The sequence below is a fragment of the Nicotiana tomentosiformis genome, chromosome 7, assembly GCF_000390325.3.
Source record: "Nicotiana tomentosiformis chromosome 7, ASM39032v3, whole genome shotgun sequence".
In the NCBI taxonomy this organism is placed as follows: Eukaryota; Viridiplantae; Streptophyta; class Magnoliopsida; order Solanales; family Solanaceae; genus Nicotiana; species Nicotiana tomentosiformis.
The window spans coordinates 85616520-85643395 of record NC_090818.1 but is presented as its reverse complement, the minus strand read 5'-3'; the positions used below and the strand labels follow the sequence as shown (position 1 = coordinate 85643395).

Here is a 26876-nt window from a genome sequence, read left to right as displayed (position 1 = left end):
TGCGATAGGAGGTGCGTATCATTTGTTGTTTGTGGGTGGGCTTTGTCAATTTTCAGCCCATTCCCATTCATGTCATGTGGGCCCAGTTAGTGACGAGATCCACAATTAGGCCTTGTCAATTTCATTCCTCCACCGGCCTGCCAATCATTCATCCTTGCACTTTGGTCCTTGAATTCAAAACTTTAGTTTCAGGAAAATATATTTGACCATAAAATACTTTCTTTCTTTCAAAATGGTATACTAGACAAACATGTCTACTCAATGTAACCATAACTTTTGTATTTGCTCAAGAATGACCTATTTTTATGACTATTTGAAATAATCTACTTTAAACTTTTTATTTTATCATTAATGACATAGTTTTTTAGAGTCATAAAAATGACATGTTTCAGATTACAAGTTTCAAAGAATCTTTTAACTATAGAGTGTCCCTTATCTGAAAAAAATGACTAGAATGTCAATGAACAGCAGAAATAGATCCTTTGAATTAAATAACCACCATAGTTATGCAGTATAGTTAAGCTTTCGAGCTTCATATCGTAGTAGAGATGCATACTACTACGAAACAGGTTGCTGATGATATATATTGTGTTCATAATTATGCAGGGCATATTATTTTTCTGCTTATCTGAGAAACAAGTTGGACAGAATGGCATCAACTTTTGTAAGATATCTCTTTGAATGAGTAGTATTTGCCTTGTCTGATGAATATATTGACCCTAGCTAGTGGTACTTTGTATTTTTTTGTTTTCAGGTAAAGTCGAATAAGATGAGGAGGATGGAGTCGAAGAAATCACACTCTTGGTGGTGGGACAGCCACATTAGTCCCAAAAACTCCAAGTGGATGCAAGATAATCTTGAACGTAAGCTTATTCACTTTAATCTTATTCTATAATCCTTTCATTGTAACTCTTGCATAATGAGCTGGTTGGATTAAGATGGTGCGTCAAAACAGCATAGCTCATGATCCAACCCGTTTAAATAACTGGGGCTAAATGTGTTTTGAATAGCGAGTAAAACGCCTCAATTCTATATTTTACATTTTTAATAATTTTTTATATTAAAGTAAAATGGTCAGAAAATAATAAGTAAAAAGGTCAGAAAAGTCGGTGGCCATACTTGTTTGTGATTCCATGATAGTAACTTTAGACACTTTCATCCATTCATCTCAAAGGAGGTTACTAGCAGTTCTCCTGGGAGAAATGCACTGTAAAAACTCCTAATTTGGCAATTATGCTTAGAATTTTTTATGTTTAATGGAGAAAATGGCATACAAGAAAATGACAAATAGGTCTATTATTTCAGAGATGGACCAGAATGTCAAAAGGATGTTGAAACTCATTGAAGAGGATGCAGATTCATTTGCTAAAAGGGCAGAAATGTATTATCAGAAAAGGCCAGAATTGGTCACACTAGTTGAGGAATTCTACCGCATGTACCGCTCATTAGCCGAGCGCTATGATCATGTGACTGGAGAGCTCCGGAAAAATGTTCCTTCAGATCTTCAATCACAGGGGTCAGGCATCTCTGACGTGGGTTCTGAACCACCCTCCAGGTTGCCCTCTCCAGATCGGAGGCCTAGCCGCCCTAAACCTGGTCCTCGTGCCGCTGGATTTGAATTCTTTCTTGGCACAGGTGGAAGCAGCTCGGATCTGGGCAAGGAAGGAGATGAATCGTCAACATTAGATTCTGAATCAGAATCAGATGATTCGTCTATCAATAATTACTCAAGTACACTGAGCAATGATGATGACCAAGGGTTGCGTAGGAAGATTAGTGAATTGGAGGTTGAGCTCCGCGACGTGAAAGAGAAGCTTCGCGCGCATCAGGAAGATATCTCTGAAAGCTCATTTAGGGGATCACATGTTGGCGGCAATGAGAAGGCTCTCGCTAGAATAGCTGGATATGATGAAGAACTTAGAAATGCAAAAGAAAAGATTCGGTTATCAGAAGAAGAGATTAGCAGGTTGAGAATTGAGCTTCAGAGGTATGAATCAGGGGACTATGCAAAGAACGTCCATGAGCTTAATGCAGGACAGGAAGCTAAAATTTCAGACGAGGAGAATGCGACAGAGGAAGAACCACAAGTTTTGGACCCAGAATCTAAGATCCGTACACTTGAGGAAGAGTTGAGGAGCACGATAGAGAAGCTTCATGATTCAGAGAAGGAGGTGGAGCGCTTTAGAGAGGAACTTAAAAGCAACGGATCCTCCAATAAATTACTTCAGGATCAGCTTGGATCAGCACAAAAAGATGTTTCTAGCTGGAAAGTCAAACTTGAGAGAGAGAAAAGAGAAGTCTCAAAGCTGCAGGACCGAATTGCGAGGTACAAATCCAATTTGTCAGACCGTGATCAAGAAATCAGAGGACTGAAAGAATCAATATCAAATGCCAACAAGGCTTTAGCAGAAGAAAACATGCAGCTTCAAGGTGAGATTACCAAATTATTAAAGGAACGAGCATATTTGGAGGATAATATCAAAGAAATGGATCTACGCTGCCAATCATTAGAGGAGGATGTTAGACGAACTGCAGCGGGGAAAGAAGAAATGGAGATGCTGCTTAAATCTGAAATCGAGCAGTTAAAGTTTACCATTGCTGAGAGGGACAGCCATATTGAAGAACTGAACAGAAGCCTCGACGCATTATCCCAGAAGTATGACGTACTGGTAACAGAGAGAGATGCCCTAAATGCCAGAGTTGCCTGCCTTGATGAAGAGCTAAGTTCTAAAGATAATCAGATTGATCAAATGAACAACCATTTGCACCAACTGCACATTGAGCATGTCGCGTTGATTTCTGAAACAGAAGGGGCCCGTAAAATGGTAGAGGAGCTGAGGTCTAGGGTTAAAGAATCGGAAAGAGAAGTAGAGAGACAAAAAGAAATAGTTTTGGAAGGAGCAGAAGAGAAACGGGAGGCAATTAGGCAGCTTTGCTTCTCACTCGAGCATTATAGAAATGGTTACCAAAGGCTTCGGCAGGCTTTGGAACAGAAGAGACTGCCTGTAATGGCATCCTAAGTCCATTAATGATGGTGGGAAAGTACATTATGATCAGGTTGTTTTTCATCCCTTTTTTTGTCCAAAACACCCTTTCGCTGTCACCCTTTTTTGCTTTTGGTTTAGGGATCAGTTCTCCTTTGTTCAATGGTGAGCTTGGCAGCTCCTTTTGTAGTCATTTGCCTTTCAGTGTTGTGGCTCTGTAATTGCAGGAATATGAGTTGTGGTTTGTTATACACAGCTATTCTCCCATACATTTTCATGGTTCGAACAGAATCTGTTGTACTCTTCTCATTCAACTTTTATATACTCGGATCACGGTAAATTTTTACGGTATGAGTGATAAATGGTCCTCCTTTGGATAAATCTATGTGCTTAGATGACAAGAAAAGCTCCGTAAGCTAAAGCCAATTGGCAACAGATTTTAGAAAAAAAATAACGCGCCATGCAGGGGTCAAACTTACTTCCTTCTTAGGAAACAGACACTCTATTTACTGAGTTATAGGCGCCTTGTTATTTTGTTTTACATCATCATCATTATGTAATCACCAACTCTTTCACAGGAAATAAGTTTGAGCTTGACACAAATTGCTAAAATATGTCAGTTAAATGCAACTGTTTTTTCTTTTCTTTTGAAAAGTCGATATCATCCAACTTATTCAAAGTTAATGAAATGTGCTCTTAACGACACAAAAACCGTGCAGCATCGATTTGCTCGGGTGCTAGCCTAGAATTTACAGCAACATATATTGAAATCACAATTTTCTGAATTGCACTCGCGCTCACCATTATGGTCGTGGAAATTGCCAGCTATCATCATCACATTTGTTACGCTAAAATAAATCCATAAGCATATTTATGCGTAATGTTTTACTCTTTTCCTTTTTCTAATTTACATTTTTTTTGTTGATAAATTTTCTAATTTCATATTCTTCAGGGCCATGCAGGCGTAATGCAGAAAGCAGTTTGAGTAAATGCTCAAGAATATCCCAACAGAAGTGTCGTCACTATAGCCTTCCACAGACTTTAATCCCCTTTCTAATCGTTTATAGCCCAAAGGATCTGACTCCTATGGATCATCACCTACACCTGCCCTAAGAGGTTGAACGTAGTAAAGAATATAAACAGCTGTAGACCAAATCAACAACAAAATTTTAGACAATGGAATTAAGATTTCATAAGTCATTTTTTTGCACGTAAATGAAACTCTATTTCCCGCCTGACTTTCAATACCTGTCAAACTGTGCTCAATGTTCCCTTCATTGACAACCACGTGTGAAAACACCAATACAGCATACAAAAAGGGTGTCGAGGCTAGCAGCTCCTTATATATATTTTCTGGTTTCTTTTTTTTTCCATGTTAGACGTTTTTTGCACTACAGATGTACACACCCAAACATTGTAGCTTCACGGGCTTGCCACTGCTTCAATCCATCAGTATAGAGGCACATAAGATGTTCACAACAAACATCAGTCATCCCAAGCATCATCTGCAGCTCCCTCCTTTTTTATCATCGCTGGGGTAATCATGTGCCTATATTTATCCTCCACATTTACCGCAGACTCGACTAAAGAGAGTTTAGACAATGTACTCCTTGCTTCTTTTTCGGCAGCTGCAGCCTCTCTCTCCTTTCTTCTAGCAGTCTAATAATGTGACAAACAAATAAGAAAAGAGGAACTCAAAATGGTAGATAAAATAAATGAAATCCAAGAAAAGGAAACCACGCAGTACTCTGAGATGGAGAGCGTGAGGGAAGAGGAATTAGATACGGAGACGAACAGAAGAATGATATAGAAGCAAAGAGGCATACCTTTCCCATAGCAAAGGTCACATCATTACCAGAACCGATATCAGCAATAGCTCTTCGTATTTGTGCCACAAGATACTATGAAATTAAACCAAGTAAGACAGCAGGAATCAAAACATGAACATCATTATTAGAACAAGCCAAGAGACAAAGTGGGTATAGAGAAAGGAAACACCATATCACGATCAGTGTAAAATGAAGTAGCTCGGCCCGTTGATCCTGCACGACCAGTCCTTCCAATCCGGTGTACATAATCTTCCATGGTCTAAATTAACATAGGAACAGATATATCAACGTTTCACAAGTTCCATGCACAGGTAACTGGTTAAAAGTCTAATAATTAGGAAGATTCAGAAAGCCATCAGCATGAGGTCTTGTCTACTCATACTAAAGGTAACAAATTGAACTTTTAGACCTATATAAAGTAGATAACTGAAGAGTTTCCAAGGGGAGAACTTAAGACGACTAACAAAAATATGCCAGAGTTAGAAGAATAACATTGTGAAGAGAACTAAAGAATCAGACTTGGAACTGCTCTTCTATGCATGTGAAGCTTCTAAATCTATGTTATTATTAATACAGATTGGATTAACTATCCAAAAGTTGCACCTTCAATTTTAGCAAGTTTTTATAGTGTGTTTCCATGATAAGTACTTCTAAATGTAACTTGAAAGAGAATTTTTTTTTCTTGCAGTCCGATATACCTTTGGGAGATCTAGGTTAATTACATGTCCAACTCCTGTGACATCCAATCCCCTAGACGCAACATCAGTCGCGACCTGCCAATGCATCGTAAGAAGTTAATTGCACAGATACAAGAAAGTTCTAAAAGCACCAAAAATAATGTCAAGAAGAACCAAATTTATTTCATTCGAATTCAATCAAGAAGAACCAAATTGAAAGGGATTTAGCGCATCGATTCAAATATAAAAAATTTCATTGTATGAGACTATGGATACAAGTGGTACTGAGAGTACAAAAATTTCCTTTTTCTTTACAGTCGTATCTATATTGATAACAAAGTGCTCTTAGTTCAAGTCAGTAGAACGTGAGTCTCCAAAACCCATTGTTGTAGGTCCAAGAAGAACCAAATTTACATCACAGAGAAAACTGTCCGCTCTTGTACGTGACCCTCCTCATAGGACAATTTTGGACAGACACATCTACGAGTTGGATAAAATGATTCTATTCACAGTAATCTAATTTGTAAAGGAGCACCAAGTTTCTCATGCCAGATAAAGATGAGCATTCAGAACTTCATCTGGTGTAAAGAAATTCAGTGTAAAGCGTAACTACTTTATGCTGGTCCTGTAATTCATCAAATAACAAAAGGTCTGCTTTCCACTTAGCTTCTTAGAGAAGAGGGACTTTAAGGCGGTGTTTGTGCAGCTTTTTCGGAAATCATTTTGAAGAAGTCGATTGAAAATTAAGATAGTATTTGCAGTCAAAACTTTTCCGTTCTGTTCCAAAAGTCTCTAGAACTCAAAGCTGTTTGTAAGGGTCAGAAAATTGGTTTTATTTAAGAAATCTTATTGGAAAACAGACCAAACAAACACAGAGAGTAAGCATATTTTTTCCGGAAAAAGTTCCTGTAACGACCCAGCCGGTCGTTTTGAGCATTTGCATTCCGTTCAGTTATTTGAAGTCTTGGGCAGCATCTTATGATGTATTATGACTTGTGTGAATCTCCGGTTTTGGTTTTCAGTTTATTCGATTTAGAAGAATGATTCTCAACTAAAAAGCTTTAAGTTGGAAGAGTTGACCAAGTTTGACTTTTGAGTATTTGACCCCGGATCGGAGTTTTGATGGTTCCGTTAGGTCCGGATGGTGATTTTGGACTTGGGTGTATGCCCGGATTCACATTTGGATATTTCTAAAAGGTTTCGACACATTTTGGCAAAAATTGGAAGGTTGAAGGTTTGGAAGGTTGAAAGGTTTGACCGAGAATTGACTTTATTGATATCGGGTTCAGATTTCGATTCCGGGAGTTGGTATAGCTCCGTTGTGTCATTTGGAACTTGTATGCACAATTTGACGTCATTCCGGGTTGATTTGATATGATTCGGCGCGAGTTGTAGAAGTTGAAAATTCTAAGTTCATTAAGTTCGACTTGATGTGCGATTCGTAGTTTTGATGTTGTTTGATGTGATTTGAGGCCTCGAGCAGGTCCGCGTTATGTTATGAAACTTGTTGGTATGTTTCGACGGGGTCCCGAGGGCCTCGGGTGGGTTTCGGATAGGCTACAGGCTATTTCTCCATGTTTTTGGTCTGTTGGTTTGCTGGTGTGCCTATTGTTCTTTGCGATCGCGAAGATGACGATGCGATCGCGAAAGGTTTCTGGAGAGCTCAGGAATTTTGTTCTACGCGGACGCGATGCTTTAGCTGTTCATTGTCCGCGTTCGCACATGTATGTTCGCGTTCGCATAGTGGAGCTGGTGGACTTTTACTCATCGCGTTCGCGATTGTCTGCACGCGTTCGCGAAGCCTTTGGTCATTGTTCATCGCGTTCGCGAGGTTTGTGCCGCGAACGCGAAGCTTTATTTCACTGGGCAACAATTTGTTCTTCGCGATCGCGTAAAGAGGAATCACTGGGCAGTGTATAAGTACTTTATTTCGAGGGCTTTTGATATTTTATCACTTTTTGAGTTAGAGAGCTCGGATTTGGGCGATTTAGGAAGGGATTTTCACGTGTTGGCTTGGGGTAAGTGTTCTTTATCCGGATTTGATTATATTTCGTAATTCCATCTTTGTTTTTAACATTTAATTAGTGATTTGAATGAAAGAATGAGAATTTTTGTAAAAATCTTTCAAAATGAAAAATGAGGATTTGAAGGGCGATTCGATATCGGAATTTGATAATTTTGGTATGGTTGGATTCGTATCGGAATAGGTGTTCGGGTTTTGTGAATTTTATCGGGTTCCAAGGTGCGGGCCCTTGGGTTGACTTTTTAGTTTTTGTTAAAGATTGATGCTTTATTATCCGGATTGTTTCCTATGAGTTTTGTTTATGATTTGAAGTTATTTTGGCTAGATTTGAGTCGTCCGAGGTTCTTTGAGGTAAGTATCTTACCTAACTTTGTGTGGAGGGAACTACCCTTTAGGATTGGAGATAATTGTGTTATGTGAAAGCCGTGTACGCGAGGTGACGAGTGGGTACACGGCTTATATATGGTAATTGACCGGTTTCGAATGTCTATACACTTTACATGCCTTTAATTTAATTGACATAAAATGTGATATCCTTCATTGTGAATCCACTCTTATATGCTTTAATCAACGTTGTCGGCACTTGTTCTTCCTCTCACATGATACTTTGCATTCATATACTTTAGTTGAAGATGTTGCTTCCTTATTGTCTTGTGACCCCTTAATTGTTGAGTTTCTTCTATGACTCAGTGCTTATCTGCTACATGTCCTAATTGTTGTGATTGCATACTTAGTTATCACGTGCCTTACTTGTCCTGTCATTTTTGTAAAGTTTGTTGTGTTCCTCTGATTTTTTACGTGGTTCCTTTGTTACCGTGTACTCATACCCTTGATTGTAGAAATTCTTGTAAATTGAGTTATTGAATTGTTGTTGTTGATTTAAATTATTGTACCGGGGATCGGGTTGCACGCCGCAACAGGTGAAATAAGGGTGAATTGATATGGTGAAATAAGGGAGGATATTTATATGTGATATTAATATTGTACGGGGGATCGGGTTGCACGCCGCAACAGGTGAAATAAGGATGGATTGATATGGTAAAATAAAGGTAAATTATGATATTGACTCTGATTATATGGTGGGATCGGGTTGCGCGCCGCAACATATATAATATTTATTATTATTGATATTTACATGGTGAATAAGGGTGGATAGTGTTGTACGGTGGGATCGGGTTGCGCGCCGCAATAGTTTATGTGTTTTGTATTCCTTGTTGTATTGTGTTGGCTGCGATTCTTTCGTACGAGACTCTGAGGATTGGTATTTCTAGTTCTTTTACTGGTGTTCGAGGAATGAGTTGTTCCATTAGTGTACTGCTTTGCCATCATTCCCTGCTTTCCTTTCCTATTACTATTATTTTGGTAAATTGATTTTCAAGATGAATCTATTACGTTGAGTCGTTATCTCATACCATGTTGAGTTGTGGTAACATAACGGTTTTAAATAAAAGAATTAATAACATGCTTATCTTATGTGACTCTTAAGTTAAAACTTGTCGCTTTATTCGGTACTTTACTATTTCTAATAGTTGTCGTATTTCACTTTAATTGATTTCTCAACTTAATCTCCTTACCCTGTCTGATGTTTTTACTTTACTTTAAAAAAAAGGGAATTGTTATTATGTTTTGATTTAATAAATTTTACATTGAATTCAGTAGCTTATCCGATGCTTTATTTTAGTTGAAAATGTTGTTTTCTGCACCCAAATGATTTCTAAAATAAATTCTTTTTTTCCCCATTGATTTCCTACTTGGTTCAGAAACTGAAATCTTACTTTACGATATATAAATAAATCTCTTGAACATCCTAATTAGCATTTGACACGGATATTATGTACCGAGTAGCACATGGACTTTGCCGTGCGAAGTGAGACGGAAAATGTGGGCACAAGGTGCCATGTGTGTTAAAGGTTTGGAAGTTGTGATTTATGATATGAGATTACGAGAAGTGGGATTGTTGAAATTGTGTATTAGAAATGATTTGATTGGTTGAGTTGGCATCGTTTTCCCTACTTGAACACATTTATACTACATCCGTACCCCGACTATGTTGTTGCTTAATTACTTGGTTATTTCTCATTGCCATTCGTGTCCCCCTTATCTTTACTATTGTTTGTAATCTGAATTCTTTCTGCTATTGGCATTACATTGATATTCCTTCCTTGTTAGCTTTATGTCATATCCTGCACAGGTTTACATGTTCGGTAGGTGTCTTGACCTGGCCTCGTCACTACTCTACCGAGGTTAGGCTTGATACTTACTGGGTACCACTGTGGTGTACTCATGCTACGCTTCTGCATATTTTTGTACAGAACCAAGTACTTCGGATCGAGTTGATTTTGAGATTCATGCTTGTGCGGTTGGAGACTTCAAGGTACACCTGCTGGACGTTCGCAGGCTCCGAAGTCACCTTCTATTGTATTTACTTCCATTGTTTCCTATTATTTCGGGACAGTGATGTATTCGTTATGTATAATTACTCCTAGGAAGGCTTATGACTTGTACTACCGGTTTTGGGATATTGTATCATGTTGAGACTGTTGGTTTATTTAGAAATTTCTGGTTCATGTTTAATAGTTGTTTAGTAGAACCTGTTATCATTTCGGTATGTATCAGGCTTACCTAGTTGTAAAGACTAAGTGCCATCACGACTCCGGAGGGATTTTGGGTCGTGACAGTTCCTGGTCCAAACACCCACAAAAGATTTCTTCTTACCACAATTAAAAAGTTAATAAACAAATAACAACCTTGATCATCTTTTTGCATCAGAAAGGGGTGAAGCTTGAATATTTGTATTCAGTCCTGTTCTGAAAATAAAGCTGACTGATAGAAAAGGGAAAAAAGAAAAGAATAAAGGACAGAAGAGGCAATTCGATTTCAAGAAACCATACTTTGTCCTCAAAGGAAAACAAAATAGTTTCACACCCTTAAGCACCACCAACTGATGTTGCTTGGCAATATATACTCTTATTGCCTGACATAAGTCAGGGACAAAGAAATTCATAAGTAATCTGTATTCAACAAGCGAAAAATCCATGAAATATTACAAAATTAGATGTTTTAATCATACCAAGATATTGATAGGACCGTGTCTGAAATCACGAAGGGCGGCCTCTCTTTCACTTTGGCTACGACCACCATGAAGTGCAGTTGCAAGCAAACCCTGCTGCGTTAAAGCTTCTGCTACTTCATCACACTTCGTCTGCAGGATGATGGTGCATAATGCATAGTTAAAAGCATGCATTTATAGATTAAAAAAGCACTGAAGTTCTTTGGGAAGGTAAATCAAAATTTTTAAGACAGCCGTGCAAGAATTAAAATCACTTACCAGTCAGGCCATATGGATGTACAAGCTCAAAAAACCCATAGCTATCCACAAAAGCATATGAAGGGAAGGGATAGTCATACAGTTCTAAGAGGGGAAAAGACTACCAGATCAAAGGAATCCTCAATCTTACTGTCCCCTCTAGGGGATCACAAGCTGTGTTACTGAAGTCAGCCCCCTCATCCCGAAAAGTCAAGTGGCACAACATAGTAGTTGTAATAACTGATCCAAAAAAAAAAAGGAAAAAAGTAGTACTAATCCTAAGGAGTTTCTCAAGTGTCAAGTGTGTACAGTGAGCTTTTCTAATGAGCCTCTGCCTGTGCCTATACGAATAAGATGGACTCAGAATGTAGCAAATCAGATTAGTGACAGCCACTGACAGATGAAGGCAGAGCAAAAAGTGCTGGTGAGTGGTGGCATCTTTTACACTAAAAATTGGTTTAACCAAGAGCTGAATGGAAAAATACAAGTGTCTTACATATCTTCTTTAAGAACCTTACATTGAACAGCCCCCAACTTAGCCACCAAATTTAACTTTATGCTACTTTAACAATAAGCTCCTTACTGCCCTTGCGCACTTTCACATGTATGATACTTACCAGTTAACACCACTTTACCACTTCATTTAAATGCAACAAGCATTCAACTAAATTACCGGGACAGAAGTTTTGGTAGAGATACTCTTCTCTCAATTCACGTCTGTCTTTTAATGTCAAATTGACTAATTAGGTTTATTCCAGGCAGCGCCTTCATAACACTAACAACTAAATCAAAATATATACATTACAAACATCAAACTAATACTATGTGTTGTCAAAGAAAATGCATGGAAATCCTAATTAGAGAGACATGCAGTGTGAGGCGCTCTTCAACAACTTAAAGGGTCTTGGTTGCCTAAAAAGACCTATAATCTACTGTGATAAGCGAACTTAACTAAGAACAGAGCCTATTGACATAGACAATTTAAACTAGTTTGAGTAAAGGCTTTGTTGTTACGATTACATTATGTACATGTTTGTCACGAGTCTTCCTCTCCTAGTTAGAACGTGTACGTTCGTATAGCGACAAGTGTAGATTCTTTCTTTTTCTTTTTGTTCAGTAGAGAATTGTAGATTTAATGAGCCTGCAGTTTTAAAGAACCCTCATTCTATTGAGACAAATTATTTAGTATCAAATGCAATAAACATAAACTTAACCAATAAGTACAAATGATACATATAGCCGACCCCAAATTTTTTAGAATTGAAATAGTTCATTGTTTAGCATCCTGCTTTTGAACTCCCTTAGCTTAATTTGGATTCACTGAGTCGATGACACTTTTATAGCTCAGCTTGACAACTAGTTAATCTTTCTCTTTGAGTCGAATTTGATCGCACGTTAAATCCAGACTATATTACGTACTAGAAATGTAGAGCCAAAATTTGATGCATTGAGCCCATCTTTCTTTTATCCTCCTTTTCTTCAAAGCATTTGCTGAGCAAAACTAATTTTTTATGTATTAAAAGACATTATGAAAAAGATGATTGAAGGTGATGAAAAGGTACAAGATAAATACCAACACAAGATCATATGGATAGAAGTTGTTAAAAAAATTACAACCTTGTCCAATGCGAACTTAACTAAGAACAGTACACCAAATTTGCCTTCAAAGATCTTTTATTCTGCATTGAAATGAAGTGGACCTGAATAACACGGAATAAATACGGTGGATTCATATAACCAATCCCAACTATGGAAATAAGTAGTAGTCGACGATTGATTTTTTTTTATAACCTAGAACTCCCTGAGAGCTAGTGGCGCACGGTGAGAAACTTGATACATAATGGGCCTGCCCCTTTACCCTTCTCCACTAAAATACCAGGCTTTTATCTTGGGAATGATTTGAACATGTAACGTGCACGTAACCCACATATCATTGTTGCGCTCTTACCACTAGACCAAAGCTCTAGGGGCAGAGTCGATTAATTGATTATTAAAAGACATCAAAAGAACAAAAATAGGATACTCTACATTCCCGACAGACTCCTTCAAATCTCTGGCTACTATTGGGAGTCAATGCGGGACTGAAAGATGCAGTCAAGCGTAAATGCAAAAATTACTATGTCCCGATACCAATATAGCTGAAATTGATAATATAAATCTTCAAAATCCATTCCACTTCATTTAAACGCATTTAATATTCCGAGGGTCCATCATAAATTGACTAATTTTTCGCTGTCCATCAATCTGACACAACTCTCTTCTATGGCGGGGTTCGGCATGGGCAATGTGAGCTCATATAGAATGTAACAACCCAACTTCAGGCGTTTAGTTCTCAACATATACATTTGTATTTTCCACATTTCTTCACCCCCATACACAAGTGTATTTTGTTAAAAATGATGTTTAGAAGTTTAGTTGGTTGAGTCACTAAATTTGCCTACTATTTTATATTCTTATTAATATCTCAAGTGTTAACAAGATGTTTTGGGCTAATCCGCACTTCAGAAAAAAAATTGAAGTTGGAGGTACCATAAAGTTGCAGAGCTAAAGTTGAGGGGGGTTAGTAACTTAGCATAAAACTGATATCTAAATCTTGAACAATAATTTTTTTAAACCACAGAACTCCCTATATTACAAGCTTAAAGGTCACTAATGATAGACTAATCAGAAACAAAGATGAACCCACTCCCAGAAAAGACTAAATTAAATCATGCAATGCGCAATCACGTACGACTTAAAACTAAGTAGACAGTCTCATATGGTACAGAATCCTCTAGCACTATTTTTGTGCTATATTGAATACAAATCTTACCATTTAAAAATATACATAGTCTCAGAGTAAACAGAGAAATAATTCTTCAATATATGTGACAAGGACAGTTACGAAAATTTATAATTCTGTCATTTTTCTTCCAATTGAAAAGCTGGGCACTAATGATCTATGGCGACATTTCCCCAGCCCTAGGACAAATCCAACAATGTGAATGATAGGAGGACTTTGCATCCTAGCTTTTATGAGAACCCAAAATCCGCTATGGCAGTTTAGTCATAGCTCTTGCAAGTCTCTGACAAAATTACTTGATGCAGACAGCTGAGATTCCATGAAACACTCTCGTTAGCAATAAACTATCATCCTATTGGCTATCCCGAACCAGGTTTTATCACATTTAGAAGTTGGATTTTTCAAGCCCATGTAGCTTAGCCAACAGACAATTAACTTTTTCCATACGCAACAAACCCATTTCACACGGTTCATTAATGTGACACTAGAGGTTACCATGATCACATGGCAGGTAGAAGGTCGGTTTGACTATTAACATTTGCAAGATCACTATTGTTACCTTGCAGGTAACACAAAGAATAAAGATTGGACAAGAAACCCGAAGGTAATCACGCCTTAAAAAGTACCAGGTGATTTAAATTATTATCCTTCACTTTTTCCTTTAATGATCTTCTGTAATTTTCAGTAGGGAATTCTTGGAAAAGGCAGCTTTAGCATGGATAGGGCAAAAGCAGAAAGGAAAATCAGAGTTCAAAAGATCTTACCTTCCTTTCCACAAATACAATGGTCAAAGGGAAGGGATGACCAGATCTTTCAGATTGAGCTGCCTCCTCAACCAACAAATCCAAAAGTCGGTCAATCTACAAAATTTATCATTACAACAACATCAAGCTACAAGCATGATCAAGACCCATAGATCTGGTGACAATTAATATCTACACTTGAAAGCTTGTTTTTCTAACTATATAAGATTGACCTCAAGTACAAGATAGTTTATGACATAACTGTGTCTTCCCCATGAACAAAAATTGTAAAAGAAATCTAACATAAGTAAAACTGAACTTCGAATTTCTAGCATTTCTAATATATATTTGGTCTTTGGCACAACTGCAAAACGAACAATATTTATATTCCCGGAAGACCCTTCATATATTTCAGAAAATTATCCAACAAAGGATAGACCAAAAAGTGAATCGCTTATAGTTGCATTTTGAAGACTCAAGCACCACGGAGTTGCTGGTAAATAGACAAAACAAAAGATAACATGGAGGATTGCCCTCATGTAATATGTGTAGAACCTAGCGAATGGAAGATCCCTTGATATCTCAATAAGAATTGTATTACTGTTTTGCCTCTTGTTTATTTATTTTTGTTACGACGATGTTCGGGCCAGCTCGAGTGCACCTTGACTATTCCACTAGGTACCTGCTATCTCCCACCAGCACAGGCAACTGCTATCGATTCACCATAGTTGTTCCCAAACAATGAATAAATAGGGTGAGTACCTTTTTAATTGATAAAACATTTGGGAAAAGACAGCGGAACTCTCTAACACCTTCTATCACCTTCCAGACTTTAGAATATTATTATGCTGGGAAATTGGAATTTCATCACACTTCACGCAGTAAAAGTTAGCTCCTTCTGCATTAGATAGCTCTTGGCTGGAGAGCCTTGTCAAGCCTAACAACCCACTATGACCCGCCCAAAAGCACACACATATATACAGCTTGTATCAACATGAATGTGGATGTATCCATTATTATGATGACATAGATTTTAGTATTGATTCTTTATCCTTATCAAAAAATGAAAGTCAAAGACGGGGAAGACACACACTATGGGCAAAGAATGATGAGTGCAACACTGTTAGAAGCATAACTCAAACAACTATGTAGATAAGTAACAAGCAAGAACGAATAAAAAAAAGCCTTGCAACAAAATATGGTAACATTGAAGCTATTAAAAGCAATGCAAGTCAATCTGTTATCTTTTGCTATTTAAGCTCAGCACCAAACATACCTTATCATTTTCAGGTACCTTCTCTAAAATCTGGGAAACATTTGCAGTCGGGCTGCTAACTTTTCCAACTTTTATCCGCACCGGATTAGTCAAGTAATCCTGTAATAATAAAAAGAGATAATTGAAACCTCTCTTACAAAACAATAACATTGACTCCATCATGTGTTTATCAAAACTGAAGATCTTTAAGTAATGATGAATTGCATATACATGGAGAATGACATTGTAGGAGAAAAGCTAAGTATGGAAGTAGGTGCTTTATGAACAAAACCTCAAACAGAATTCAACATTCAGCCCGCACCAGTTTCTTTAAAGTGAATTCTCTATAGTATAGTAGCTTTAACCCTTCTAACAAGTAGGGGTGGCAAACTGGCGGGTCAGGTCGGATATGGGACGGGTCAAAAAAGGGTAATAAAAAAACGGGGTAAATTATCCGACCCGACCCATATTTAATACGGATAAAAAACGGGTTAACCGGCGGATAATATGGGTAACCATATTATCCATGGCTTCATGAATATGATCACTTTGGAAGAATTCCTAGTCTCCCAAACTTGAGGAACCCCCAATTTAAAGTTTTACAAATGTAAAAGTTAAACTCATTGGCTATCTACTTTCTAAATGGATAATATGGTTCTTATCCATATTTGACCCGTTTTTAAAAGTTCATTATCCAACCCATTTTTTAATATGGATAATATGAGTGGTTAACTGTTTTCTTTTAACCATTTTGCCACCACTATTAACAAGTATTGCCAATTGAATAGTAATTTCTAGCTTGACCTTGTTCTCATTGTTCCGACATTGTATTCGCATGGTATATCATTGGTAGATGTCAACATGGAATCTGATCATGCTTAGAATTACCCGTGCGATCTTAGAATCCTAGCATCCACAAAATAAGCCCACTAGGATACTATGTTAAATACCTTGACTAATACAAGGAAGAAGTAAATAGAAACCTAACCTGTGCCAATGCTTCAATTTCTGTTGGCATGGTGGCACTGAAGAGCAGTGTTTGATGCTTTTCTGGAAGATTTCGCATCACCTACGACAGAGTAATATTTGGAAGTTGTCATTTATGGTGTTTCATAATCAAATAAGTCTAGAACCACAGACCAAACAATCCAGTTTGATGCCAAATAGATCTCTATAACAAATTACAATAGCCAATGAACAAATGGTGATCAGGAGTCAAATGACATGAGAGGTTTTCCGATTTTACAAAAAGATACCAGCCAAATAAAATAATGTAAAAAAGTATTATCAACCACTGTTATGTAGTTTATAGTAGCAAAACAGCTACTAAATTGACTAACAAATGTATGTAAAGAAATTAGAAAACAGCAATATACTCCTCACAGCATCAGGGAGGTATAGAACATGAGTTATAGGTGATCAGCCTAACAGGTAAAATGGAAAATAATGTTCACTTGAAAAGATAAGATAAACAAAATTGAAATAGAAGGTATACCTCTCTTATCTGAGGTTCAAACCCCATATCAAGCATTCTATCAGCCTCATCCAAAACAACAAAAGAGATCCTGCAGAGGGAAGTATTTCCTTGCTGTAAATGATCTATAAGTCTTCCTGGAGTAGCAACCACTATATGTACTCCTGCTCGAAGTTCAGACCTCTGTCTTGCATCCAATAAAAACCACAATTACAAAATATGACAAGGCTAGACTTGCATCATCATGTAACATAAAAGATGAAAATAATTGTACCAAGGCACAACCCAAAAATAAATTCAAGAGTAAAAGAAGAGATATCTGCTTTATTTATCCTCATGTAGTATGTATGAACCACACAGATACTAGAGCACCCTAATAATGATATTAAAAAATGAAGTTACCTGTTCACTAATGTTTGTCCCACCTACAACAATTGAGGTCTTAAAGGAATCCAGTGACAGACTGAAAGCCGTAACCTGAAAAGACAATGTGTAGCAGTTCAAGTACAGACACAATATTTACAAGGCAAAATAAAATAAATTGAGATTTTTCTTGTCTAACATCATGGCCATATTATATATGTCTGGCTACTATATATATTGGTCATAATGAACACGGGTAAATTCACATGCGAAATTATTGGTTATGAGGAATATTTTCAAAGTAAGACGAGGAGGCTTTGTACAGTAATAAAACCAAATCAACAAAGCAATGCATAATTGGAACCTAGTGATAATGAAGTCCACTCTTGTGAATCATTGAGACCCTGTTAATTAATTAAAACCAACATGAAAAAAGAGAGGCAAGGTGAAACAGCATGCTTCGGTAGCATAAGTTAGTAATTTATGTAATTAACTAAACAAGACTGCTTTTGAAGGATGACCATTTATTCGAGGTTCAAGAAGCGAAGCAAGCGTAGAGTAGCAAGCCATTATGTTTTTCAGGTCCCTTTTGATATGATTATTAGTTCAATTAGCACCACATTAAAGAGAGTCTTTTATGTTTTCAATAAAACCGAAAAGAGAGAAAAAGAAACTAGTGTTGTTCATATTGATCGATTACATAATAAAAAGAAATAGGAGCAAGTCCAAGGGTCTGATCAAGATCAGAATTTGAGAGTGTGAAACCACAGTGAAAAAGGAAAAATGAAACAAATAGGGCAGCCCGGTGCACTAAGCTCCTGCTATGCGCGTGGTCCGAGAAGGGCCAGACCACAGGGGTCTATCGTACACAGCCCTACCCTGCATTTCTGCAAGAGGCTGTTTCCACGGCTCGAACCCGTGACCTCCTGGTCACATGGCAGCAACTTTACCAGTTACGCCAAGGCTCCTCTTCAAAAAAAAATGAAACAAATATATGCAGAATATGAAGAAAATGCAACAAATTTTAAAAGTGCCGCAATCCACCTCTTTCTCTATTTGTTGCGCAAGCTCTCTCGTAGGCGCCAACACTAATGCCAAAGGTCCATCACCACGTTGAAGAGGTTGTTGAGCCAAACAGTGCTGCATGGAAAGAGAATAACATGTATCGTAATTATTAAACATCACAACAATTGAAGCATCTCATATAAGCAAGATCAAGTACCACACTGACAGATTCGCAATATGACATGGACATGAAATTCGCAACCTGTATCATAGGTATGCTGAACGCAGCGGTCTTCCCACTACCAGTTTCAGCACAACCCAAGAGATCTCTGCCACTAAGAGCAACTGGCATGGATTGAGCCTGAATAGAAGTCGGTGCAGTGTAGCCATGCTTTTCAATATCCTTCATGATGCTTGGATGCAAGCACTGCAGGGAGAACAAATAAGCAGGATCCAAATAACTTAATTATGCCCTTAAATTAAAAAGTAAATATAGTGATTTGTCAACGATGAATTTAATTATTCAACTAACCATATCAGGAAATGATTCAATAGGTGCAGGTGCAGAACTTGAGCCTGGGGCAACATTTACATCAACGTTAAGCCTTAATCGAATCTCTTCTATCTGCAGATAAAAATGTACAGCAAAAGGCGGATCAAACACGTAAAACAGGATCACCAATTAAAACAATAACAGATTGACAATTCATGTAAGTCAACAGGAATTAAACTTTTCATACATTGCATTTCCTCAAATTGCAGTTAGCAGATATTGGCAGCACTTAGATACTAAATAAACTACTGGTATTTTACCACAGAAATATCCAAAGTTTAACATAATATAGCAATTTCTCTAGCATGTAAAAGTTCATATAACAAAAATAATAATCATAATGTTGCAGTGAAGGCCTAAAGATACAAGTAAAGTTCTCGTGCACTAGGGAATAACACAAATATACCTCAAACTAGAGAATGTTACAGGCACAAACATCATGCAGCATTTTAATAAACTGCCTTCTATAGCTTAAAAAAACACTTCAACTGCCAATTAGCGAAATATATGCAAACTTATTTCTCATTTTGCTAAATTCAAGGCACCACAAACAAAATTAAACCGCTAAATTGAAGTTCAGCAAATTTTCATAAACCCTAAGAACACGTAAAAAAATGTAACACTTTAACCGAAAATAGAAACGGACAATTCAAATACTGATAACCTAAATAACATCACTTCCTGGTGCTACTGAATATTCAAACCTGCTCGGATTTAAGACGGAGAACACGTTCGGAAGGCTTCCATTGGGGAAACTCAGGGTCAGGGATGGCCGTTCTCGATGCCGTCGAGTAATTAACGGAGCTCCGGCGAGATGAATTAGAGTATCCGTTGGACGAGGACTTGTCGAGCTCGCCATTGCAATGAATTCTGGACTGATGCGAGCTGAGTTTTGATGAGAAGTAATCGGCGGCGGCGCCGTCACTGTTCAGAGTGGTGGTTTTGCCGGCAGAAAAGTTTCTCAGGTGAGGAGGTACATAAGACATTGTGTAGAGAATTACTTCAGGAGTAAAAAAAAAACTCGCGGGATAAGATGAGACTGCTAATATCTGTTCTAGTTCTAGTTCTAGAAAGAAAAGGAGTGATTTAAGTGGAATGCTGAAAAGCCTGCGCTTTCAAACATTGGGATTTTATTGATGACATCTATGTTTTTTGGGAGGACCATTTTCGGCCTCCATATTGGGCCTTGACCAATTAGCCAATATAAGATGTATGAAGGTAAAAAATAGCACGGACTAGTCAGTTTTCGGACTGAAAATTAAAAAATAGCCTGAAGTTATTAAAAATAACCAATATTTTGCTGAAATACGGAAAGTTCCAGCATAATATGCGGGATTATGAAACTTCTGCATATAAACTTCCGGCATATTATGAGCCCGTTTGGATTGGCTTAAAAAAAGTATTTTTTTCAACAGAAATAGCTTTTAAGCCAAAAAAGTAATAAGTTGGAGTTGCCCAACTTATTGTTTTTGGCTTGTTTTAAGCAATTTTTAACTTATTTTAAGCACTTTTTAATTTTGCCAAACACTGAAAAAAACTAAAAAGAACTTAAAAGCTGATTTGATCAGCTTAAAAGTCAATCCAAACACCCTCTATGTTGGAACTCCGGCCACTAAAAGTTCCAACATAAATATGTGGGATTATGGAGCTCCTACATATAAACTTCCAGCATATTATGATGGAACTCTAACACATTATAAAATTCCAGCATATTATGTTGGAATCTCATATGTAAAAAATTCGAACTCCAGCATATTATGCTGGAATATTTTCATATTTTTAAGAGTGTTTTTGTTCAAATTTTATCTTTACATGAAAAGTGGCTAAATATTGATTACTTTTGAAACTGTGGTTATTTTTCAATTACTAGTTGTAAATATGGCTATTTTTGAAAAAACAATTCCCCAGGTAGCCGCTTTTACGATTGGTGTTTAAGTATTAACTATCAATGAAAATTATTTAATATTTAGCCACATCTTAATAAGCGGGTGGATAGTGTTTCTTTATATTCTTCACTTCCTCAAACTTCAGAACAATATGTCCATTAGTTTAATTTTTCAGTTCAAAACTTCAGGACGCTATCCTAAGTTTAGTTTTTCAGTTTAAAACTTTAGGATAATATGTCTTCAAGCTTAATTTTTTTCAAATGAAACCTTAAAGACACTATATTTTGAAGTTCGAACTATGTACTTCAAATTTCTGACGTGTGTCCTAAAGTTTAATCGTTGTGGTTCTTTACTTCAGGACATTTGAGAAGAAGAAAGAATAAAGAGAATAAGAAAGAAGCAACAATAGTAGTGGCCAATTTGATGTAGTTTTTTTAAGATTTAAATTACTAAAATGATACATATATTCATAAACTTGTGTACTTAAGTTTGAATTCCACATTCAAACTTTAATTGGTACTCTTGTAATAATAAGGTGACGAGCATGATATGACATGCTTGGTTGCTAGATAAAATCCTAGTTGATGTAGATGATAAGAAGAAGACGTGACAATAAAAATCAAGAAGATAAGCAGGCAATGAGCGAGAAGAAAAAGAAGTGAAGCAGGCAGTATCTTTTCTTAAATATTGGCTAAAACTTAAATAATTTGTAAAACCTGGTTAAAACTTAAACAACTGCCCAAAAAATAGCTAATGGTGCACTTCGCCCAATATAAATAGTCCATGAATCTTTTCAATGCTTGGATCATCAATTGGCTCCTCATAGGCGTACAAAGATAATGATATCTAGATTAATGTTTTGAAAAAATTTCCTTCGAAGACATCCTATTTACCACTAGAGGCAATCATACCACTGAATATCAAATTATATTCAATCTCGTCAATATTACAATCAAACAATCAAAAGGTCTCGATACATTTAAAAAATTTATTCATTATCTTACACACACACAAGAAAATGAAACCACTTATATATGTGCATAAATTATATATAACAAAATAAAACTATAGGATAACACGAACAGAGAATGAGAATGAATTTAAATTTTAAGAAAATAAAAGAAAACACCCTCTCAACAGTATATTTTTCTTGCCGGGGAGTAATTTAGGGAGTTATCAATAAATGAGAATTGTGATAAATTTCATTGATTGCATTACACCAACTCTATTGCTCTTTTATAATTATCAATATAGACATGAAAAAGGTATATATATTTTTTTGTATTTGATGTTCTAATTTGCATAAGCCTCATAGCATAGTTTTTGAACTCTTGATGTTAAGAGATGATTTATATTACCTGTTTTCAAGCTAATAATCTTCAAAACTTTGTAGTAGCTGGTCAAAGTACGTGCGCTATCCAAATTGAGGGCTTGAACATCTATTGATCACATACCACAAGTTTTCTGCATTATATAATTTGTTACGGATATAGTAGATATACCCTAGATCTAATATCATATTTGATGATTTGAACATATTTTTGTGAACGTTATTTGATTTAAAAATATATGGCATTTGATATTCTTTTATCATAGTTATTGTAACAATCTGATCGATCGTTTTGCTTTCTAGATCCTAGATCCTCGTTCCCCTAATTAAGACTCTCTATATGTGTTTCTACTGTTTTATGACTTGTGGGGGTGGTTGGTTAATTTTGGAAGGGTTCGGGTTGGAATCGGATCACTTAGTTCCTTAATAGTGGCCTAAGATGGCCAAGTTTGACTTGAGTCAACATTTTGAGTAAACGACCTCAGAACCAGGATTTGATGGTTCCAATAGGTTCGTATGATGATTTTGGACTTGGGTTTGTGTTCGGATCAAGTTTCGGGTGATCCGGGAGCGTTTCGACGCTTAATGTTGAAAGTTGGCGCATTGAAGGTTTTCAAGTTCTTTAAATTTGGATTGAAGTAGACTTTGGTGTTATCGATATCCGTTTGGGATTTCGAACCTGGAATAGGTCTGTATGGTGATTTATGACTTGTACGCAAAATTTGGCGTCATTTCGAGTTGTCTAAGTATAATTCGACGCGTTCAAAGCTACTTGAAGAAGTTTGAAGTTCATAAGTTGATTAATTTGGTTTTGGGTGCGATTCTTAGTTTCAATGTTATTTTATGTATTTCGAGGGTTCGAGCAGGTCTGTATTATGTTTATGGACTTGTTGGTGCCTTTGGACGAGGTCCCGGGTGGCTCAGGTGTGTTTCGGAACACCCAAAGCTAAGTCCAAATTTGCAGAATTTGCTGGTTCTGGTTTCCTTCTTCGCGAACGCGGAGGTTCCACGCGTTCGCGATGAAGGATTAGGGGCAGGGGTGATTTGTTCTTCGCGTTCGCGATCATGTGGTCGCATTCGCGTATCCTGTTCTGCGTTCGCGTAGAAGAACGGGGCCTGAGGGGTTCAGCTGCTATTATCCTTCGTGTTCACAAAGGGTGGACCGCGTTCACGTTTTGCCTCTCCCCTCGCATTCACGATCGCGCCTCTCCCCTCGCATTCACGAAGCATTGTTTCTGGGCCTGGGCAAGTTTTGCCTTCGCGATCGCGAGGCTCCTTGCGTGATCATGAAGAAGGAATGCATGGGCAGTATTATGTTTAAAAAGCGGGATTTAGGCCATTGTTTCTCATTTTCACTTCTCTCGGCCGATTTGGGAGCTCTTGAAAGGGAGGGAGGGGAGGGTTTCATCTAGCATTCTAAGGTAAGTAATTTCTACCCAATGTAAATTCAATACATAGATTATGGGTAGATTTTAACATGTAAATTATAGAAATTTTAGGATTTTGTTGAAAAACCTAGGTTTTGGTAAAAATGAGATTAGACTATGAAGATGATTATGGAATTGAGTAGAAATATATATTTGAGTTCATAAGGTTATGGGTAACATTTATCTACAAAAATTTCCGGAATCCGGGCACATGGGTCCAGGGGTGAATTTTAGAAATTTTTCAAATTGGGTTGGATAATTACTCTAATAGTTAAATTATGAACTTTTGAGCATATATTGATTAGTTTGTACGACCTTTGGCTAGTTTCAGATTGTTTGACACCGATTTGAGGCGATTAGTGTGATTTATGGACCGGGAAGAGGACTTGAAAATGAGGTAAGTCTCTTGCCTAATATTGTAAGAGGAAATTATCCCCGTAGACGTTTTAAATTATTATTTGCTAATAATTGTGGGTGCTACGTACGCATGATGTGACGAGAGTCTGTATGTAGCTAAAATCATGCTTATTTCCGGGTAGACTTAGGACTTTACCATGCAATACTTGTATTATTTGAACCCAACTCGTTAGTTTAATTACTCGAATTTATAATTAAAATTGGATAAGAGATTTTATGAGACCGAGCTTCATTACCTTGAGTTTTTGGTGGAATACTTGATTGTTAGTGGAAACTAAGCCTTCTTTGAGTATTATTCATGTGTAGTAGTCGTTAATCGGAGTTTGTAGAGTTTCTCTACTCCTGGGATCTGTCCGAACGCCTCAGTAGTGTATTTAGATGCATCTATGGTTCGCGTCGGTCGACTCTCGGCAGTGTACACACTATTCTGGATCAGGTCGTACGACCTCGGCATAAATCATGTGTGATATTACTAGGAGTCCGATTATACCTGATATTTCTTTCTTGACTTGAGACTTGATAATTACTTGGAGGCTCTTACGTGTTAAAATTGGCATGTGATAATTGGAGGTTTTAAATTGATATTATGTTAAAGAATCATTATTTATTTTTTCTTATTCCATTGTTACTATTGATTCTTACCATTGGCCGAGTTTGCTTATAACAACAGTTAACAGTCCAGCATCGAGATGGCTCCATTTGAGGCCTTATATGATCGGCGATGTCGTTTCCCCATCGGTTGGTTTGATCCCGACGAGGCTAGGTTCTATGGTACGGATTTGGTAAAGGATGCCTTGGATAAGGTAAAGTTGATTCAGGAGCATCTTCGCACACCACAGTCCAGATAGAAGAGTTACGTGGATCAGAAAGCTCGTGATTTATCATTTATGGTGGGCGATAAAGTTCTCTTGAAAGTCTCATCGATGAAGGGTATCATGAGGTTCGGAAAGAAGGGCAAGCTGAGTCCGAGGTTTATTGGTCCATTTGAGGTGTTGAGGTGAGTTGGGGAGGTTGCTAATGAGCTTGTTTTGCCTCCCAGTCTATCGGGAGTTCATCCGGTTTTCCATGTGTCTATGCTCCATAAGTACCATGCCGACTGGTCACATGTGTTAGATCACAACACGACTCAACTAGATGAGAGCTTGGGTTATGAGGAGGAGCCAGTTGCCATTGTTGAGAGGCAGGTTCACCAGTTGAGGTCTAAGAATATTTTTGCGGTAAAGGTCCAGTGGAGGGGTCAACTATTCGAGGAGGCGACTTGAGAGACCGAGGAGGATATGTGGAGTAAATATCCACACTTATTCAGCACTCCAGGTATGATTCTAGACCCGTTCGAGGATAAACGTTTGTTTAAGAGATGGAGAATGTAATGACCCAACCGGCCGTTTTTCTTTCTAGATCCCTGTTCCCCTAACTAAGACTCCCCGTATGTGCTTCTGTTGTTTTATGATTTGCGGGGGTGGTGGGTTTGGTTTTGGAAGAGTTCGGGTTGAAATCAGAACACTTAGTTCCTTAATAGTGGCCTAAGATGGATAAGTTTGACTTGAGTCAACATTTTGAGTAAACAACCGCGGAACCGGGATTCGATGGTTCCAATAGGTTCGTACGATGATTTTGGACTTGGGCGTGTGTTCGGATCGAGTTTCGGGTGATCTGGGAGTGTTTTTGGCACTTAATGTTGAAAGTTGGCGCATTGAAGGTTTTCAAGTTCTTCAAATTTAGTTTGAAGTATACTTTATAGTTATCGATGTCCGTTTGGGATTCCTATCTAATGTGAGTTTAATACATAAATTATGGGTAGATTTTAAAATGCAAATTATGGAAATTTTAGGATTTTGTTGAAAAACCTAGATTTTTGTAAAAATGAGATTAGACCACGAAAATGATTATGGAATTGAGTAAAAATTATACATTTGAGTTCGTAAGGTTATAGGTAACATTTATCTATAAAACTTTCTGAAATTCGGGGGTGAATTTTAAGAATCTTCCAAATTGGGTTGTGTAATTATTCTAGTAGTTAAATTATAAACTTTTGAGCATATATTGATTAGTTTGTACGACCTTTGGCTAGTTTCAAATTGCTCGGCCCCGATTTGAGGCTATTAGTGTGATTTGTGGACCAGAAAGAGGACTTGGAAATGAGGTAAGTCTCTTGCTTAACCTTGTAAGAGGGAATTATCCCCATAGGCATTTTAAATTATTATTTGCTAATAATTGTGGGTGCTACGTACGCACGATTTGATGAGAGTCCGTACGTAGCGAAAATCATGCTTATGTCCGGGTAGACGTAGGACTTTACCATGCAATACTTGTATTATTTAACCCCAACTCGTTAGTTTAATTACTCGAATTTATAATTGAAATTGGATAAGGTATTTTATGAGACCGAGCTGCATTACCTTGAGTTTTTGGTGGAATACTTGATTGTTAGTAGAAATTATGTCTTTGAGTATTATTCCTGTGTAGTAGTCGTTGATCGGAGTTTGTAGAGTTTCTCTATTCCTGTGGATCGGGCCAAACGCCTCGGCAGTATATTTAGATGCATCTATGGTCTGCGCCGGTAAACCCTCGGCAGTGTACACACTATTCTAGGTCGGGCTGTACGACCTCGGCATAAATCGTGCGTGATAGTGCTAGGAGTCCGATTATACTTGATATTTCTTTCTTGACTTGAAACTTGATAATTACTTGGTGGCTCTTACGTGTTAAAATTAGCATGTGATAATTGGAGGTTTTAAATTGATATTATGTTAAAGAATTATTATTTATTGTTACTGTTGTATCTCATGCCTATTTATAATTCCTGCACTTTATTTATTGA

General features: G+C 37.3%; 2 protein-coding genes across 4 annotated transcripts in view; one reads left to right on the top strand and one right to left on the bottom strand.

Moving 5' to 3' along the window:
- Positions 1-3335, top strand: part of LOC104095781 (protein NETWORKED 4A) — a 4059-nt gene extending 724 nt beyond the window's left edge. Inside the window, exons 2-4 of the mRNA XM_070181690.1 lie at positions 607-664; positions 755-863; positions 1306-3335. Of these exons, the coding sequence (XP_070037791.1) occupies positions 650-664; positions 755-863; positions 1306-3020 (1839 nt within the window). The 5' untranslated portion in view covers positions 607-649 and the 3' untranslated portion in view covers positions 3021-3335. The remainder of the gene's footprint in view (positions 1-606; positions 665-754; positions 864-1305) is intronic.
- A 797-nt stretch (positions 3336-4132) lies between these two features.
- On the bottom strand, positions 4133-20143 carry LOC104095782 (DEAD-box ATP-dependent RNA helicase 20-like). 3 transcript variants are annotated; one of them, XM_009601984.4, is made up of 14 exons: positions 19700-20140; positions 18975-19067; positions 18660-18869; positions 18482-18577; positions 17477-17551; positions 17096-17257; positions 16589-16669; positions 15622-15720; positions 14367-14462; positions 10584-10715; positions 5512-5586; positions 4983-5072; positions 4811-4885; positions 4133-4643 (listed from the first exon to the last, which is right to left on the bottom strand). In XM_009601984.4, exons 1-14 carry the CDS (start codon positions 19979-19981, stop codon positions 4470-4472), a joined length of 1740 nt encoding a protein of 579 aa, XP_009600279.1. In that variant the 5' UTR covers positions 19982-20140; the 3' UTR covers positions 4133-4469. The 3 variants fall into 3 exon arrangements, with proteins under 3 accessions (XP_009600279.1, XP_009600280.1, XP_009600281.1); XM_009601985.4 differs by having other exon boundaries at positions 18705-18869; positions 19700-20137; XM_009601986.4 differs by lacking the exon at positions 4983-5072 and having other exon boundaries at positions 19700-20143.
- Between the last annotated feature and the right edge of the window lie 6733 nt (positions 20144-26876).

What these genes read in the sequence shown, in the direction of transcription:
- LOC104095782 (XM_009601984.4), bottom strand. Translation starts at nt 19,981, where the DNA reads ATGTCTTATGTACCTCCTCACCTGAGAAACTTTTCTGCCGGCAAAACC. An exon ending in AGGTACCTGAAAATGATAAG is followed by an intron (nt 14,463 to 15,621) that starts GTATGTTTGGTG and finishes TAAATTTTGTAG; the next exon opens with ATTGACCGACTTTTGGATTT. An exon ending in TTAACCTAGATCTCCCAAAG is followed by an intron (nt 5,073 to 5,511) that starts GTATATCGGACT and finishes ATGTTAATTTAG; the next exon opens with ACCATGGAAGATTATGTACA.